The sequence below is a fragment of the Kogia breviceps genome, chromosome 3 (assembly GCF_026419965.1).
Source record: "Kogia breviceps isolate mKogBre1 chromosome 3, mKogBre1 haplotype 1, whole genome shotgun sequence".
In the NCBI taxonomy this organism is placed as follows: Eukaryota; Metazoa; Chordata; class Mammalia; order Artiodactyla; family Physeteridae; genus Kogia; species Kogia breviceps.
In genome coordinates this window covers 99,441,595-99,461,242 of record NC_081312.1, presented here as the reverse complement: position 1 = coordinate 99,461,242, position 19,648 = coordinate 99,441,595, and the positions used below count along the sequence as shown (strand labels likewise).

The 19,648-nt window shown below is 45.2% G+C and overlaps 1 protein-coding gene and 1 pseudogene across 2 annotated transcripts in view; both read right to left on the bottom strand.

Annotated features, from left to right (window-relative positions):
- Positions 1-2,137: 2,137 nt before the first annotated feature.
- Positions 2,138-7,242, bottom strand: LOC131752867 (protein transport protein Sec61 subunit beta pseudogene; annotated as a pseudogene).
- THSD4 (thrombospondin type 1 domain containing 4) overlaps positions 6,787-19,648 on the bottom strand; it is a 556,774-nt gene continuing 543,912 nt past the window's right edge. For both annotated transcript variants that reach the window (XM_059055985.2, XM_059055987.2), the window contains 3 exons: positions 15,467-15,646; positions 10,485-10,629; positions 6,787-9,565 (listed from right to left, as the gene is read on the bottom strand). In XM_059055985.2, coding sequence (XP_058911968.1) covers positions 9,423-9,565; positions 10,485-10,629; positions 15,467-15,646 — 468 coding nt within the window. In that variant the 3' untranslated portion in view covers positions 6,787-9,422. The remainder of the gene's footprint in view (positions 9,566-10,484; positions 10,630-15,466; positions 15,647-19,648) is intronic.

The window sequence follows — 19,648 nt, the reverse complement described above, 5'->3', positions numbered from 1 at the left end:
TGAAGTCACAGTAATCAACAACAACATCTGCTGTAATGTGTATTACTTGCTCAGGGAGTACGTTCTGGGTTAAGTTAGTTTTCAAGGGAGTTTTTGTCTTGCACATGGGTTTATGCAGTTCTTGTGGAGAGGCAGTGCCACGCAGAGGAACAAGCACACGCTTTGAGACTAGACAGATATGTGTTCCACTTCCTCAGCCACTTAAGGACCTGTGTGATCAAAATATTTCATCCGGCTGAGACCTGGTTTTCCCAGCTATATTCTCTTTGCATCTCAATTTATTTATCCATAAAATGGCCACAAAATGAAGTGTTTGCTTCGAAGGTGTTATCTTGAAGAGTAAATGATGTAAAAGGACCTAGAGGACACCTGGCACATAGTAGGTGCTCAATAAGTTAGGGTTTCCCAGCCTCAGTGATGATAAACATCACCCGGGACTGGCTCTGGCTGCTGCCAAAAATATTAGTTTCCCTTCCCCTGTCCTCTTTTTGTACTTTATTCCCTCCAACTTTTTTACTTTAGAAAACCTCAAACCTCAGAGAAGAATAATATAATGAACACTACATACCCTTCAGTAATATTCAGCAAAGTGCATTTTACCTTATTTGCACGTATTCTTTCTCTCTCTCCACATACACATGCACACACACACACAATTTTACTGACGACCCACGTGAAAGTAAATTGCAGACCTTGTGACTTTCATCCCTAGGACTGCCACAGTGTCTGCTCCTGCCCGACCAAACACCACCTTCACATTCAAGAAGAAGTTTTATGTGGATTCAGTTGTGTCATCTTAAGTACAGGCCATGTTCAAATTTTCTCTCTGCCCAAATGTTCCTGATCACTCTTATTTATTTACTCATTTATTTATTTTAATTAAAATTTTTTTTTAACGTAGGTCCTTGTTGGTTATCCATTTTAAACAAAGCAGTGTGTACATGTCAGTCCCCAACTCCCAATCTATCCCTCCCCCCACCCTTCCCCCCGGTGACCATAAATTCATTCTCTAAGTCTCTGTTTCTGTTTTGTAAAGAAGTTCATTTGTATCATTTTTTTTTTTTAAGATTCTGCATATAAGCGATATCATGGATCACTCTTTTTTTGAGGGTCACTGTCGCTGAATCTATTACGGGAACATGTTTTTTGAACCAAGTGACTCACGGGCCCTTCTCTTTCTGATCTGCTGGAGGTAGATCTTGTTGTTTGTCCCTAGAGATGCCTGGAGGTGGCTGAAGACAGTTACCCCTCCAGATCCTCCCTCCCCCATCCCGGTCCCCACCCCGGTCCCCATCCTGATCCTCTGGGCTCTTTCCTCGTGGCCAATTGACTAAATACGACGTGTCGTTCCCAGAACTGGAGACCGAGGGGTCCAGCTTGGGTCTGACCCCTGAACAGGGGCTTCTGGCCTCCCTCTCAGGGGCAACTGTACATCTTCAAATGCAGCCCCCACTCACACTGTCATACTGAGCATGGGTAAACTAAACAGCACTGCACTTTCTCATCAACAGCCAAGCACCCCATCCAGTCCTTGAGCAATTAATGTCATTGATTGGAATCAATGTGGAGAGAGAGACTGGAACTAACATATGCTGAGAACATGTGACACGCCAGGCCCTGGGGAGATGGACATGGGAAAGACACAGGCCAGCCTCTAGGGGAAGCCGACAGTAGAATCCTAGTGCCACCAAGTGTTAGCTGGACACGAAACCTCTCTGAGTCTCAACATCCTCATTTCTAGAAGGGGACAACATTCCAACTCCCTAGGTCTGCCGTGAAGATTTAATAAGACACCATGTGTGAAGGTGTTCAGCACAGTGTCTGGCACATAGTAGACTTCTGACTTGGGTGTTGAAGAATAAATGGAATTTGGGGGTAAAGAAAACGTTCTGGCAATGGTTGCACAACAGTGTACTAAATACCACTGAATTTCACACTTTTTTATGAATTAAAACGTTTATGAGCCATAGAAAAAAAATTGATACCTTAAAATCAATTCTCATTAAGTTCCCTGTAAAACAGTTAGCTTACAGAAAACTTTCTTTCTCATGAACAGAAAATCACCATGCTTTTGATCCAAGATATGTTGGGGTTTTTTCCTTTCCTCTTCAGATGACGGATGGATGGATGCAGCTGAATCTATGAACGAGTGTACTTGCCCCAAATGTGCAACATAAATACAGAAGCGACGAACAGAAGACTCATAACCAATACTGGAACCGGGCCAACTTTGAGCCCCGGTGAATCCTCCGTGTAGAATCGCCACATCCCCGCACCCCCCACCCCCGTGCCGGCTGGGGTCGTGCGGCCTGCGCTCGTCGTTCCGCAGCTGGCGTTCTTCCTCTGCCAGACCGTAGATCTCGCCGCCCCGGCGGCCACTGCTCTGCTGGGAGAGCGCCTTGAGGAGACCACGCTAGTGCCGCTGGGGGTCGGACCGGGCACGCAGAAGACAGGAGGGCGGCAGGAAGCTGAAGTGGACAGCAGGGAAGCGGTGGAGCCCGGCGGCCGGAGAGACTGATGCAGGTTCACACTTTAAAATGATTAAAACTGAATTTTGTTAAGTGAATTTTATTGCAATAAAAAAAAGAGAGTAAATGAAGATTTTCCAGGCAGAAAAGGCGGATGGGAGGGATGGGAAGCACATCTGAGGCATTTTCTGAGAGTTATTGCTGCTGCTGCTGCTGCTGCAGGGCAGCCAGCGTCAAGGATAGAGGCTGTAGGCACTCCACTAGAGACTCTCTCGTCCAGGGTGACTTTCAATGGGCTTTATGACCTAAGTCATATTTCACGTTATTAGGCATCAAGATAACCTGAAAGATTGTGTCAAACGCTCTGCTAAGCTCAAGCCCAAAGGTAAAGTCAGCCCGAGGAGAGTTGGAAGAAGTTGTATTCAAGTTGAGAGATGCAGCCGCACGAATCAGCTCAGTGGGTCCCAACACTTTTTGCCTCCTGGGGGAGGTTTAAAGAAACACCTGTAAAAGTGCAATCCTGTAAAACAAAACGAAACAAAAATGAAATCCTGTAGAAGTGCACATGCCTGAATATTTTATCTTAAGCTCCTCAGCCAAGGTTGAGGACCAGTGTACCAGCAGGATGATGTCCTGCACTCCCTGTCCTCTTAGGGGTCCAGGCACCCCCAGAGCCAAAGTCCCACAGACCAACCGATCTCTAAAGGGCTCGGCTCTTCTTTTTAGAGGGCTGTGTGAAGCAACGTGAGGAGAAATGGAATAAGGCCCGAGAAAGCACAGCCGTGTTAACAAAGCTGACTTTTAAAAACCAGTTTATTGTATTTTTACAATAATAAAAATAAATTAGTCATACACAAAAATAGTTGTCATTTTTGCTGAAGAGAAAACAGATTATTTACTCATATAATTCGCCTCCGCCTCTTTAAGCAATAATTGACACCGTACGGGTGACTTGGGGTGGATGGGGTATTCTGTGGGTTCCTTGCTCCTGGCTGTGCAGTTGACAACCCAGAGCTCCCACTCAGCAGTGTCCAGCGGGGGCCCTGGAGGCGTGGTCAGAGCAGTGAATGAATCACCTCCCTTACACCCCTCCCTGCCCTTGCCAGGGGACCCTGCCTCCGTCACAGCTCTAAGCCAGCCTCCCAAACAACTTCCTGCTGGTGATTCTAAGGAACGAGGCAAGACAAAGAGAAGGGATGAAAAAGACCCTCCTAATTCCTTCTTCAAATGTTTGAGGATGAGGAGATGGCAGATTACATGAGCAAATATGATATTCAAGGTGGAAAGGTGGCAATCCAGAGAGACCCTGTTTCAGGTATAATCCGAGGAGTAAAAACCCCTGAATGAGTCGAAAAGCAGAGTCATTTATATTCAATCTTAAAACCCAGGAATTTGGCTAATCAGTGTATACTAAATTGCAACTATGGACTTGGAATAAGACATCACGTGCAGCAACTTTCCGGGAAGCTGGGTTAGTAGGATCAAATAATTTTACACAAATGTGGATCGAATATGTAAATAAATACCTATTAGGTCCCTTTAAAATTAACATATTCTAAATAATAGAACTATTTTGGTGCAGTGACTCATTCTGCCGGTAGAGTTCAGAATACACATTTCCTATAAACATCTTGTATTTACAAAGGACAAAATAATAAGTTATAACAAAGTATATCCTTCTGTCAAACTGAATGGGGGGGGATCTGGGGGTCAAGGCAGGTGGAAATTATGTAACAGAATGGCTTTCCTCTCACTGAGGCAAGGGGCTCAACGTCTGGAAGATGCTAAGAAAGCTGGCTAGAGAATTCCACCCTGTGGGGATCACTTTTCCTCAGCACGATGGCAATCTCCCACTGTTACCCACTGAATAGAAAGAACCAGGAGTGTGGTTGAGAGGGGAGAGAATGACGTAGCTCCAGCAAAGGTGCAAGAAAGCAAAGTGAGTTGAGAAAGTGAGATGGTATTCAAAGGGTGCTAGTCTAGTCGAGGTTCTGCCCCCATCAAGGTGTGTGACCCTGGGCAGGGAACTAGCCATCAGGGCAACTGGTTACTCATCTATGAAGCAGGACCAGACAGGACAGTTGTGACCAATTGGCTAGTGGTTCTTCGGGGTATGAGGCCACATTCAGCCCTGGAGAGGGGTGCGCCACTGGGTTCAAAACGGTAGAAGTGGGAAGAACGTGTGCCGTGTACTTGCCATCCCAGACCAGGTGAATCACTTGAAGCTGTTCTACTTACAGAGTCACCAAAGCCCAGATTGGAGAGAATCTGAAAAGTCCTGTTGCCCCAGCTGGGTGCTCGAATCCCCCCTTCAGCATCCATGACAAATGGCCATTAAGCCTCTGCTGAGACCTCCAGGGACGGGTCAGTTACCACCAACCACAGAGCGCTCTACCTTCTGAAGGCTCTCACTTGTAGAAAGGTGGTTCTTCTGCAAGAAGTAAAATGTGTCTCCCTGCAGCTTTTACTTTCTGGTCCTAGGATGGCTCTCCTCCGGGCTAAACATTCTCATGAAGTCCTTTCCACTACTTCTCAGAGTCTGCGCCCCTCAACAGGATTGGGCGTGCTCATCTGAATGTTATATGTTACCAATATTCTTTTTAAAGTTTCCAACAATCACAAATACGGTTCACCAACATTTTCTCCTTATGTAGCCTAAATGTTGTGTGTGTGTTGTGTGTGTGTGTTGTGTGTGTGTTGTGTGTGTGTGTGTGTTGGGGTAGTTCCATCCCACTTTCTTGACTCACGTTGAGCTTCATCCACTGAAACTCTTGCATCTCCCCCACCTTGTACTTGTATAGTTTTTTTTTTTTTAAATCCAAAGGTGGGACTTTATGTTGCTTCCTGGTGAATTTTGAAGATCCCAGGTTTTGTTCTAGTCTCCCAGACTTTTTTGGTACTAGAACGTGTGATTCAAGCGTTAGCTCTCCAGCTTCTTGGCATCCACCAATTTCATCAGGAAGGTGTCTAATTTTCCATCTAAGCCACGTAAAAAGTGTTTCATGTGGCAGGATCAAATGTTGGCTTCCACCTGCCAGGCTGATAGAGGTTCCCTCAGGTTTGACTATTCAGCCTGTTTCAAGGGCAGTCATGTTTCTTTTTACCACTTATATGTGTCCTTGACATTAGAAAGCAGATATTCAAATTCTGAAGTGGCTATATTAAAGAAAAAGAGAGCCACTGGTTTAGAAAGTTACTAATAACATCTAGGTTTCTCTCCCTACCACACAGCTTGACAAAAAGAAATGAAGCCAGTGTCCCTCATTTTCAATCCCTCTGGAAGGTCATTCTTTTTAAAGGAAAGAGTGTTGAATGCTAAACACTTTGAGGGTGAGTAAATGATACACACCCCAAGAGCCCCGGGCCAGAGAAGTAAGGCAACGGGACAGATGGGGTCAGTTCTGAGCGCTTCTGTCACACTGCAGCTCCTCTAGGGCGGTAACTGGCCCTGCTCATCTGGCTTCCCCACCAGCTCGCAAGCAGGGGGTACTCTACAAGCCTTTAATGAAATGAACTGACGCCATCTAGTGGCCAAGTTTACAAGCTTTTTTTTTAATGCCCTATTTCTTACGCTGTTCCTTTTCTAAGGGGAGAAAGGTGAGTCCACCTGAGGATGGGAAGGATGGGCTGCACTGAATGACTTTTGCCTAGGCTGCAAGGGGCACACTTTCCTTTTCTAATAAGTGATAGTAAAAAAAGCAAACTATTTGTTTGCAGTTTTGTTGATTTTTTTGTGAGAAAAACACAGAACAGCTTTAATTTATCTAATTTCAAAATTCAGAGCAGGGACTGAGGCAATCTTGTATGCAGAAAACAGAAAGCTGTATTAAAATGTAAATTTCATTTCTGCATCGTGGCCAGTTAAGGGACGAGGCAGAGGACTGAGGAGATGGTGGGTCATGTGGGAAGGAGAGGGTGAGGTAAGGGAACAAGAAAATGAGAAAGAGGCATCTCTGGAGGGAGAAAGGAACACTGTCGCTGAAAATACTAAAGGACATTATCATGTGTGTTGTGCTAAGAACAAAGGCATTTAGACGTTGATATAAGAAACAAGGAGGGCTTCCCTGGTGACACAGTGGTTGAGAGTCCTCCTGCCGATGCTGGGGACGCGGGTTCGTGCCCAGGTCCGGGAAGATCCCACATGCTGTGGAGCGGCTGGGCCCATGAGCCGTGGCCGCTGGGCCTGCGCGTCCAGAGCCTGTGCTCCGCAATGGGAGAGGCCGTAGCAGTGAGAGGCCCGCGTACCACCAAAAAAAAAAAAAAAAAAAAAAAAAAAAGAAACAAGGAGATTAGTAAAAATTGGATTTCCAAGTCAAGCTGATAAAACCCCTCATCTAGCAATTTATAAGCTTTCCAGACATAAATGAATTCCAAGATTAACTCAACTATTTGTTGCAAGAGAAAAAAGACCCCTAGTTTCAGTACTTCTTTCCCCTGAAGACATGGGGTTGATTTATTTGCTCCTATCCAATTCCACAACTGGCAGGATGGCCGTTCTCATGAGAGGACCATTGTCCCTTTAAAGTAACATTTAGGAGACACAGGACGCTGCTGTATGTCAAAGAGACAAAGCCATCACTGCCCCAGCCCAGTCATGAGAATCCTGAGTTGGAAGGACCCAGGATGCTCACCTCCCACTTGGTGGAGAAATCCCTTTTAGGCTGGAGAGCTCACTCATTAGGACACCATACCTCTGTTGCGCTGGGCAGCCTGGATGGCTAGAAGGATTTCCCGCAATCTGAGCTGAAGTCAGCCTTTCTGCTCTTCCAACCATTAATCTTGCTCTATCCTCCAGCAGGTAAAGAAAGCTTCCTCCAAAGAATCCTTCAAATGACTGGCTTGTACAGCAACATCTGAGAGCAGTTGCATAAAGGAAACCCTCCCCTGGGACAAGAAGCAAAGACAAGTGGCGAGAAGGAAAGATTGGGTGCTGGATGGAAACCAGCCATATGCTTGGCCTCTCTGGTCTGTTTTTGCTTGGTGGGCACAGGAATCTGGGCCTCTGTCCTGCTGCTTATTGCATGAGTTACGTAAGGATCAGGAGGGTGCTTTTGGGGAAATGATGGCTGGGGCTCTCCAGAAAGAGAAGGACACGTAAAAAGGCCAAATAGAATTTTTGAAAGCTCACGGGTAGTGGGAACCTAACGGAGTGTGTAAGACTGAGTTGGTGATACTGCTTCCAAAAGCTGCAAATCATCATCAAATTAGCAGATTTTTGGGTTAAAGGGCTCACGGGAGAAATTCAGTTGCTATGAATTTCAAAGCAAATGCTTGCTTTGAAAGGGAAATATGTCCAGGACCATAGTGCTAAATAAGATAAATTTTCTATATGCTTCCAATTTGTTCAGCCTGATTATTTTTCTTAGTGGGTGTAAGAAAAAAAAAATATATATATATACGTCCCCCCTTCTTTATCCTCACTGATTTTTCAGATAGCTCATCTTTCATATGCACTGCATTCCCCTTCCAGCCAGAGGCCTCGGGAACTACAGAGTTATGTGAAGTGAATCAGGGAAGACCCTGCCGCTGCGGCCATCGTGGAGGAGTTCACAGCCCCTTTTCCCAGGCTGGCTGCATTAATATAGATCTTAGTGTTCACATCTTGGGGGGGGGAGATATGGGTTGTGAGTCATGGGGGAAGGGAGGGATGCAAAGTCACAGAGAGATATCTGCAAATCAAACCAGGAAGACCCAAGGGAGACTCTTTCTAATATAAACATAGGGCTTTTGCTGGGACAGGTTGGTTAGACTTTCCACTGGGCGATGTGTGGGGAAGGACCCAGGAGAGATGGATGAGAAAGGGGTGAGAGCCCAGGGGACAGAGCTGTGTGCTCTGGAAATCTGTTCTGGGAGACAAAAGGCCAAAGGGTCCACGATGTAGGATTCCATGGGTGGCGTGTACCACTGGGGAGAGGAATCAGAATTTCAGACAATCACCTTTCTACCCCAATGGCTTTCTTACCTCATGACATAATTCCATTAAGGATGGGGTTTAAGAAACTGTGCAGGGTCCTGTCACCAGGACCTGTGGCTTTGTGGGGGAAGAGAAAAAAGAAACAGACTCTTGAAACAACTGAGCGCAGGAGATAAAGACTTGACTGTTGGCCCGAGGAAAGAATTCAAAGGTCTGGGCTTTGTTTGCTGAATGGGAAACTTCTCAGGCTCTAGGTCTGAAATGAAGCCACATCCTGCAGACCTAAGCCTTCTGGACAGGCCTCGGGGTGAGGGCTTTGTGGTCAGAGACTGGGGTCAGGACTCAGCTCTGTCACTGAATGGGTCAATTACCTGATAACGTGGCAGGTAGGTTACCTAAGTTTAGTCTCAGTTTTCTTGTCAGTAAAATGGGGACAATGATTCATTCCCTGACTCCCATTCTGGGGCCGCTGTGCTCACAGCCGCTAATGAGCTATTATCTCTGAATACACCTGCAAAACAATAAAGCTCTAAACTGGCATGAGATATCTGTGTCACAGGCTGGAAAAGAGCCCAATGTCTTTGAGAGTAAAAATAGGCACAGCCGGGCTGAGGTAACAGAGGGATGCAGGCATCCTAGCAGGGCTTAGCAGGGCTCTGGGGTGGGGGGACTGTCTCCTCTGATTCTCCAAGGGGCGGCGCTGGTATTAGAAAGGCCAGACAGGCAGTGCCCAGACAGGGCCTGACTGCTGACTTAGAAAGTGCCAGGACGGGAGTTGGCCGAGAGCTGCATGCAGTCCCCACCGCTCGTTCTGCAGAGAGCGCAGGTGCCAGGTTTCTGAAGGAGGGGTCAACAGTTCACGTTGATGCTCAAAGGACAACTGTGGCCTTGCTCCTGGGCACCGTGTGTACACTTTATGAAGGTGGGGTGCTAAGTTGGCTGGCAGCTCCACAGGCCAGGGAGCCCCCAGGAGGGGCAGCAGTCAGCCAGCCCCATTGCTCACAGACCCCCTGACCTGCCCACGGTTGCGGAGCGGGCTGTTATCTGCTCCCCAGGAAGCCCGAGTGCCTGTTGGCCACGCGCGTGCAGGAGACACAGCAAGCGGTCTTGTAGTAGTTGTAGACGCAGAGCCTGGCCTGGACCACCACGTTGCAATTGTAGTACCTGTCCTTGCAGTTTTCATCTGTAGCAGAGGAGAACAGAAAAGACTCTCTGAGCATGAGGGGCAGCCTGGACTTAGGGAAGGAAAAAGGGCGGTGGGTGTGGCTCTTCATCCGGGTCCTGCTGCTTATTATTTTGTTTGTTTGTTTTTGCGATACGCGGGCCTCTCACTGTTGTGGCCTCTCCCGCTGCGGAGCACAGGCTCCGGACGCGCAGGCTCAGCGGCCATGGCTCACGGGCCCAGCCGCTCCGCGGCATGTGGGATCTTCCCGGACCGGGGCTTGAACGCACGTCCCCTGCATCGGCAGGCGGACTCTCAACCACTGTGCCACGAGGGAAGCCCCCTGCTGCTTATTATTGATGGGAGGTGTGAGTGTGGGCTGAGAGTTTATATATTTTTCTTCTTTATACATGCAGTTGAGGGCTTCCCTGGTGGTGCAGTGGTTGAGAGTCCGCCTGCCGATACAGGAGACACGGGTTCGTGTCCCGGTCCGGGAAGATCCCACATGCCGTGGAGCGGCTTGGCCCGTGAGCCATGGCCGCTGAGCCTGCGCGTCCGGAGCCTGTGCTCCGCAACGGGAGAGGCCACAACAGTGAGAGGCCCGTGTATTGCAAAAAAAGACCAAAAACAAAAACATGCAGTTGAAATCTATCTACTTTGGCCATAAGGATGCTGGAACCAAGTCTCTGAGTGCATTGCCATTTTAATCAATTCCCATGTAAGTTTATCTGTTGATGGGTGGCTTGGATCGCCATCTGTGCTATCAACAGGCACCTTAAACTATGAAATATATACCAAAAGGATGCTGACCCCCTTCAACTCCATGACTAGGCACAAGGTCACAGAGAGACCTAGATGAATCTGGCATTTTCATACCAGAGAACAGGACAGAGCTTAAGAAAGGTGAATATTTTACTCCAAGATAGGACTCCCTACTTACCAACTTCAGGGACGCAGTCCTGAGGGTTACAAGATTCCTTCTCTTCTGGTTTCAACTGAGGGTCACAGAGATTACTTAGGGTCATCTCATCAGACAGACAGCGCACTTCCCGGACGCGGAAGCCGCCCTGGCAGCTCTTGGAACACTGCCCGGGAAAAGGAAGAAAGTTAGATTTCTTGACAGCCCATTAGCTCAGCACACGGGAGAAGACAGATACTGGAAAATTTCAGACATCTACCAAAGGAGACAGAGTATTAAACTCCCCTGCACCTAACAACCCGCTTCAACACACATCCACTCATGGCTAGCCACGTCTCGTCTGTACCCACCGAGGTCCATTATTTTGAAGCAAATCTAGATATAATATCACTTCTTCCATAATATTTCTGTCTGTAGCTCTAAAAAACAAAGACTCTTAAAAAATTACCATGATACCATTATTACACCTAGAAATTGAGAATAGTTCCTTATCTTCAAAGATATATTCAGTGTTCCTATTTCCATTTGCCTTGTGAATCTCATTTTTTTTTTTTTTTTTTTTTTTTTTTTTTTTTTTTTTTGCGGTACGCGGGCCTCTCACTGTTGTGGCCTCTCCCGTTGCGGAGCACAGGCTCCGGACGCGCAGGCTCAGCGGCCATGGCTCACGGGCCCAGCCTCTCCGCGGCATGTGGGATCTTCCCGGACCGGGACACGAACCCGTGTCTCCTGTATCGGTAGGCGGACTCTCAACCACTGCACCACCAGGGAAGCCCTCAATTTTTTTAATAGAGTTTTTTTGGCAGGGATCAGGATCCACATCAGGTCTGTGTATTGCAGCTGGTTGACATGCCTTTTACGACTCTCAATCCATGAGTTCCCCTCCCCTGTGTTTCTTCCCCCTTGTACTTTATTTGTTGGAGGAACTGTGTCATTTGTCCTGTAGAGTTTCCCATAGTCAGGATTTTGCTGACTGCATCCCCATGCTACAGTTTGACATGTTCCTCTGTCTTCCTGTAAATTGGAAATTCGATCCAGAAGAGGCCTTAACAGGTGCAGATTTGATTTTTTGTGGTGAGACTACTTCATAGGATGTGTATGGTTGTCTCTCTTTGGAGGGGGTCAGCAGCCACTGATGAGCAGATCCATTAGTTCATTTGGGGTTGAAAATGGTGATAATATCCTAACATCTCTTCTTCTTTTATAAGCTGAGAATCTAAAGAATCCCCACCCCTTCCTCACATATATTTACTCTCTGGTTACCCAGTGGTATGGCTTGTTTAGGAGAGACTATTTTCTTTTATTTATCAATTTTCAGAATAATGAGTTGGTTCCCCTAACATCCTCCAGTGGTGGAACCTCTAATTAGTTTGTTTTTTATCATTACAAACTTATTATAGATGGAAGGATTTAAACATATGTGATGTATTTCATTAAATCCATGGTAGTTATTATTTTTACTGATGCTCACTGATGCCCCATCAATGGCTATCAGGAGCCCAAAAGTTGGTTCTTGAGCCCTTTGGACATGAACTCATCTTTGAGAACCTCCTTGCTACCTGGTATGAAAAGACATCACGATCTAATTTATACCTATAACAGTCACAGACCTGGAATCAGCCATTTCTCTAAGAATTCTTGGTTCCTTTTAGTGGGGAGTGGTATTTTGGAACCATATTCTGGCTTATAGGCATGCTGTTTGCTACTGGGTTGGTCATTGTTTCCAGGCTCTTTCAGTGGATAAAACAAGGAAAAAAATTTTTTAAGAGAAATTAATTTGTGAGTTCATACTGATATTTCTAAATCAAATTCAGGACAACAGGATTTTCACTTAAATCTCTTCTACTTTTGGTCTGTATCTTCTTTCTCCTAAGTTGAGAATCCTATTTCTCAAGGATACTGGGAATAAGAGAGCTATACTATCATACTAGCATATTTACTGGTACATATATTATCACAGCACCATAAAGTAGATTATTCATTTATTTTATCACCCGTTATAGGCCCAACCATCTCAGAACACAGGAAAACAGCTATCACTAAAAATGTGATTATTGCAAACAATACCAACATTTTTCTGCAGTCCTTTTTGTCCTTAGGGATGGACAGTCAAATTACTGTAGTTTACAGCCACATGCAAGAGTGCTGATGCCACCAACTGCATACATATTTAGGTTAATTTGTTTCATTGCATTTTCCATTTTTAGGGATTTCTTTTTTAAAAAGAATAATTTTGTTAAAAAAAAATTTTTTTTTTTGGCTGCGTTGAGTCTTCGTTGCTGTGTATGGGCTTTCTTTAGTTGTGGCATGCAGGGGTTACTCTTCGTTACGGCACACGGGCTTCTCATTGCGGTGGCTCCTCTTGCTGTGGAGCACGGGCTCTAGGCACGTGGGCTTCAGTAGTTGTGGCACACGGGCTCTAGAGTGCAGGCTCAGTAGTTATGGCGCACGGGCTTAGCTGCTCTGTGGCATGTGGCATCTTCCCGGAACAGGGCTCGAACCTGTGTCCCCTGCATTGGCAGATGGATTCTTAACCACTGCACCACCAGGGAAGTCCCTGTTTTATAATTATATAAAATATTTACTTAGTTCCAAACTCAAATTTATAAAACAAGGTAAACTAAAAAATGTCTTGCTTCCATCATCTTTGCTACTATAGTAACTATATATTTCATAATAGTTTCAGTTCACTTATTTATTTTTAAATTTACATGCAGAAAAATTCATTTTTTGTGGTGCACAGTTCTGAGTTTTGACAAATTCAGAGAGTCATGTATCTCCCACTGCAAACAAGACAGAACTTTCATCACACACAACAAATCCTCTTGTGTTGTCCCTTTGTAGTGAGATTCACCCTGCCCCATCCTCTGGCAATCACTGATCTGGTCTCTGTGCCTATAGTTTTTCCTTTTACAGAATATTATGTAAATGTAATCATACAACATACAGGTTTTTTTGGGGGGGTCTTTCTTTCATTTTGCAAAATGCATCTGAAGTCGTGGGGGGCATCAGTTCATTCGTTCTTGTTGCTGAGTGGTACCCCATGTTTGGACGCACTGCATTTTGTTTATCCACTGACCTGCTGAAGGACGTCTGGGTTGTTCCCAGGCAAGGCAGGTGTCTTTGGAGTTGGTGGCCTTTGACGTGGCCTGGTGAGTTTGGCCCTGTCTAGACTCTCTAAGCAGAATGGCAGAAGAAAATAGTGATCTGTTCCTGCTTTCTCAAGGGCCTTGGCCAATATCAAAATAATAAAATGGTATTTCCCAGAAGCTGGCAAAACATCTTTGAAACTCAACACCTCCTTTATTCCCATTGGCATCCGAGGTGTGGTTCACCACATACCCAAATGGCTGTCATACACTGTCTGAAAACAGAATTCTCAGCTTTTATCCACATATTTTATAAGAAAATCCCTTTGATCACCTTTGAATGATTTTGAGGAAGGCTCTGGTCTCTACTCTGGACTCACCTACAGCCACTGCTTGACGATCTTCCCTGACAAAAAGCAGAACAGGGCTTCCCTGGTGGCGCAGTGGTTGGGAGTCTGCCTGCCAATGCAGGGGACACGGGTTCGTGCCCCGGTCTGGGAGGATCCCACATGCCCTGGAGCGGCTGGGCCCGTGAGCCATGGCCGCTGAGCCTGCGCGTCTGGAGCCTGTGCTCCGCAACGGGAGAGGCCACACAGCAGTGAGAGGCCTGCGTACCACAAAAAAAAAAAAAACAAAAGAAAAACCAAAAAGCAGAACAAACGCTGGTCCCCTTGTGTCCAAGTCATATGAAATGGTCACTGGGAATGATGACCCCTGAGGAATTTTTCTGTTTTAGGAAGTTTCTTAACAATAAACTCTTTCACTTGAAAAAGAAAGAATTTTATCACTGTTTCCATCCTTTTCCATTTCATTCCTTACTAACCTAGTTCTCTATTCACTCTGTCTCTCTGTAGCCCTGTCTTTCGTCATTTACCCTCCTTCCGTACAAAAAGGATTTGAGATGGCTTAAGAAATACATAAGAGGGCCACAAGAAAAAAAAATAAGTGAGGAAACTGGGGTAAAAAGAATATAAAAGTAGGAAAGAGAAAGAGAAGCCAGAGAACATTAGCACCTATAAGTCACTTTGTATATTCTGATAAACTCTCTCTTAGAGACGGGCCACAGTTTTGGCTCTGAGTTTCCTAGTAGCCAATTCAAAGAGAAAAACAGGATCAGTCCCATAATCCACATTGTCTATAGGATTTTTAAAAAGTGTACAACACACACACACACACACACACACACACACACACACACACACACACACACACACAGGTATGGAGGCCTGACAGAAATTCCTCCAGTGGGATTTATAACGAGATCACTTCATGATGTTGTATTCTCAACAGCATTCCGGAATCCTTTCAGCCATCAATCCTCTGCAGCAGTATTTCTCAAAATGTTGGTTATACCTGTAGCCAACTCACCTAAGGAGCAAATTCCTTGGCCACGCTGGACCCAGAATCGGCCGTTTCAAACAGATCCCAGCTGATTCTTTTTTTTTTTTTTTTTTTTTTTGCGGTAAGCGGGCCTCTCACTGTTGTGGCCTCTCCCGTTGCGGAGCACAGGCTCAGCGGCCATGGCTCACGGGCCCAGCCTCTCCACGGCATGTGGGATCTTCCCGGACCGGGACACGAACCCGTGTCCCCCACATCGGCAGGCGGACTCTCAACCACTGCGCCACCAGGGAAGCCCCCCAGCTGATTCTTATGCACACAAAAATTTGAGAGTCACTATTTTATGGCCTCTATAGTTTAGAAATCAAGATTGTCCCAGTCTCAGGCTCCCCACTCCCCGCCAAGCAGGCTGAGTCCAGGGCACCCTGGCTGTGACCAAGTAGAGCCGATTGCTGCAGGGAATCTACTCAAGGGCTGAGCCCAGCGCCTGGTACCCAATAAGTGGCCCAACAGTGAGCGGGGAGGGGGGAAGCATAATGATGTACTAACACAACCTCTACCCAAAGCTCCGGGACTTACCATGCTCCATTCTGTGTTAAACCATTTGGCTCCGCAGGGCTTGAGGTGGCAGGATTGCTGGCTGGGGGGTCTCTCCAGGAAGGAACATTCATAGGGGTCCAGCACTTCAAAGGTGTCAGCGTTCTTCCTAACACAAATCACCTCCCTCTGTTGGGTCCCGCTCCCACACTCGATGGAACACTGGAGAAAGAAGCAGAGAAAGATGGGTGTCACATGACGGAAAGGGGAAGAGAACTACCATTCATTGAGTGATGTTTACCAGAGCTTTACCATCATTGATTCAGTGAAGAAGAGCCCTAGGGTGCCCGGAAAACACTTCTGGAGGAAAAGTTACACACAGATTCCAAGTTTCCTAACACTTCTGTGTCTGGAATGGAGAGTGGGTGCCCTGAGTTCTCACAGCTTGAGGATGCTGGCTGCTGAGATCCTGGCACCCTCGGTGAAATATGAGTGAGATCGTGTCCCGTAGGCTTTCCCACAGAACATACCAGCCAGTCAATTTGGTTTTGTCTGGTAGACTCTTGACACCTCTCACTGTAAAACAATGAACTAACATTCTAGTTTGTCTGTCTTTTAGGGGAGGAAACTGGGAATGAATTCGTTTCCCAGAGTCTGCATGCCTCTGGATGAAGGGCTACGTTAAAATTCTTTGGGACACACAAAGCTGGGAAGACCACAGACTTGGGACAATGTCCCCTGTTCAGCCCTCCACTCTCAACAAGGCAGCCAGCGGGAAGACTTTGTCTGCGGAGTCCAATCCCCTGGCTTCTCACTTGGAGCTAAAGCTCGCTGGGGTTGCGGCCACGAAGAAGCCAGTCAGATAATTACATGTCTTGGTTCATTGTGTTAGGTTATGGAAATACGATGCATGTAACCGCCTGTAAGTTATTCTGTTTAGTATCTATTACTTCGTAAAATGTTTTTTGTTCATGTTTGGTGTACTCTTAATACCTTTTGATTACAAAATTTTACAAGCTGTGATCTATATACTTTTAAAGACTTTAAAGAAGCTATTGCCTTTATGAATAGACTGTAAAAATGTCTACAGCTGAAACTCAGTATGATCCTTGCTTCTGTATTCAGGCACACGGTGAAATAAAAACAGGGTGGAAAAACCCACGTGACTACCCGGCAAAAGTACCCCAAACCCAAGCCAACAGACTATGGATTATTCACAAAGGGCATAATAAACATCTCCATCAGCAATTTCCACTCTGTGCCTTTTTTCTGCCATCTTCACAGACATCCAGAAAACTACAAGGCTTCTTAGTTTTGGGACTGTCTGCTCAGATGTTAGAGAGTAAATGTGATCCAGACACAGGGGCAGACAAGAAGGCTGCTCTTAATAGCTAACAACTGTGAAAAATCATCCCCCCAATCCCCCGCAAGAACTAAGACAATCTAAGGGTGAAGTAAACCCAGAATTGACAGGGAAGAAAGAAAGCATCTGCACATGAATAATAGACTTGGTGGAATATCTTATGAATAAGAGTTGGGCTACTTTGTCTCCAGAGTAGAAAAAGACTCCCTAAGCCTGACAGGTCTCATTCTCTTGGGCTGGCTTCTCCACCAGCCTCAACAGGGCCACTGTTAGCACCTGTGCTCACAATCTCCCAGGGAGACTCTTCCCCTAAGTCCACATGAAAAGTCCCAGGAAAGGACTCCATTTGGCTCGGCTTGGGTCACATGTCCATCCTGGACTAATCACTGTGACTGGGCCACTGGGGTGTTCAAGAGGCCAACTCTCATTCAAACCACGTGTCTGGAAGGAACATTTATTTTTATATCCTGAAGTCAGTTAATGTTTAAGACTTACTTTCAACAAATAAGCATGCTCTATTTCATTTTCTTTGGGGATAATATCAAATTCCCAAGGCAGGGAGGTGCCAGCAGGCTCTGATAGTCTTATAAATTCAGAACGAAAACCTTGTCCACAATCAATCATGTCCTGACCCCTTGGATGACAGGCAATAAATTCCTTGTTTCTAATCTTAGCAGAGATAAACGCTGCCTTCACCAGGATTCACGCGACTCTCAGTTCTCTGAGTAGGTCTGGAGTCAATAGGATGCCCACGGGTAAAAAGGACCTGAATCCTGCTCCCCTTTCTTCTTCCTCAGACATTGGTGGGCATGTGAGTCGAACTGCACTGCTTATCTTCTCGGTGTGAAGGCTGTTATGATCCAGTATTACGATTTCACACAGGACTCTTCCCATTGCCTCAGTTTCCATGAATACTTGGTGTAATGAAATCCTAAGTGTTTTGCTACCAACAATGAGATAGAAACATTGGCAGAAAAAATAATAAACATGGAGAAAGGGAACTAATATTTTTTAAGTACTCCCCCACGTCCTAAGCAAAAGACCCTTTTATACATAGTGTCTCATGAAAACCCAATAGCAACTCTAAAAAGTTGGTATCATTATCCTCATATTTGGATGAGGAAACAGGCTCAGAGAGGTTAAATTACCTGCCCCAACTCAGAGAAGTAAGGTGATGCAGAACTGGGATCTGTTATCAAGTATGTCTAACTCTGATATCGACTTGGGTAGCATTGGAAGTATTTGAATTCTTTCTTTTCTGAATTTTTAAATATTTTACACTTTGTATTATAAAAATATTAAGGAAATTTGAGAAGAAAACACTTGCCCATGTTGTTTATATAAAAAACTATACTTTGAAGAGGTTGAGATAGGGTTCATATATTTTCATATTCTGTTTTTCGCTTGCCTTTATATTATATGTACTTTCCACATCTTCTTAATTATCATTGTTCTTGTTACGTATCTTAATGAGTTACGATATACCATAATATCACTAACCATCGTGCTGTCATGAACATCTCTGTTGAAAAAACTTTTTTTTCTCCTGCTAATTATTTCCTTAAAATGAATCCCCAGGAGTGGGGTGACTGGGTGAAGGCAAATGAACATTTTTATGGTTCTTGACTTTTATTGCCAAATTGCTTTCCAAAGGGTTTGTGTTGATTTACAAGGACAAGGCAGTCCATTTCTTTTCAGGGTCTGTTTTTAAAGCTACTTTAAAGAAATAAAATTCTGTATGGAGCCAGAGGTCCAGATAATGTGTAAATCATGATCATCAGCCAAAAAGTCTTTGGAGAACCAGCCAGCCTGGGGAGCCAAATACTAAATGGCCCAAGAACTCAAAATACTGATCGTAATCATAACGGGGCAAAGAGGGAATGATTTTAGGGGGTTCATGTTCAAATTTGGAACCCTAAGGAAAAATTAATTAATCAATTCAGTTACTTTATTGAAGCATTTGGTATTATTGGTTCTTCATAATGAACAAACATAACTTTTTCTGTTTCTGCTTCATTCCCCCAGCTTTGTTGAGACATAATTGACAAATAAAATTGTAATATATTGGGCTTCCCTGGTGGCGCAGTGGTTGGGAGTCCGCCTGCTGATGCAGGGGATGCGGGTTCGTGCCCCAGTCTGGGAGGATCCCACGTGCCGCGGAGCGGCTGGGCCCGTGAGCCATGGCGCTGAGCCTGTGTGTCCGGAGCCTGTGCTCCACAATGGGAGAGGCCACGGCAGTGAGAGGCCCGTGTACCGCAAAAAAAAAAGAAAAAAAAATTGTAATATATTGAAAGTACGCACATGATGATATGGTATGCATGTGCATTGCAAAAGGATTCTTACAGTCAAGTTAACACATCCGTCACTTCGCATATTTACCTTTTTTGTGTGTATACGTGACAACACTTAAGTTCTACTCTCTTAGTAAATTTCAGTATACAATACAGTATTATCTACTATAGTCACCACGTTATACATTAGATCCCCAGAACTTATTCATCTTATAACTGAAAGTTTGAACCCTTTACCAACCTCTTCCTATACCCCCCACATCCAGCCCCTGGCAACCATCATTCAACTCTGTTTTCCTGAGTTTGACTTTTTTTTCAGATCTCACATATGAGTGATACCATGCAGTATTTGCCTTTCTGTGTCTGGTTTATTTCACTTAGCATAATGCCCTCCAATCCATGTTGTTGCTAATGGCAGGATTTCCTTCCTTTTTAAAGGCTGAATAATATTCCATTATAAACAAATACCACATTTTCTTTATCCATTCATCTGTCGACAGACACTTAGATTATTTCCATACCTTGGCTATTGTGAATAATACTATGAACATGGTGGGGGGCTGGGCGGTG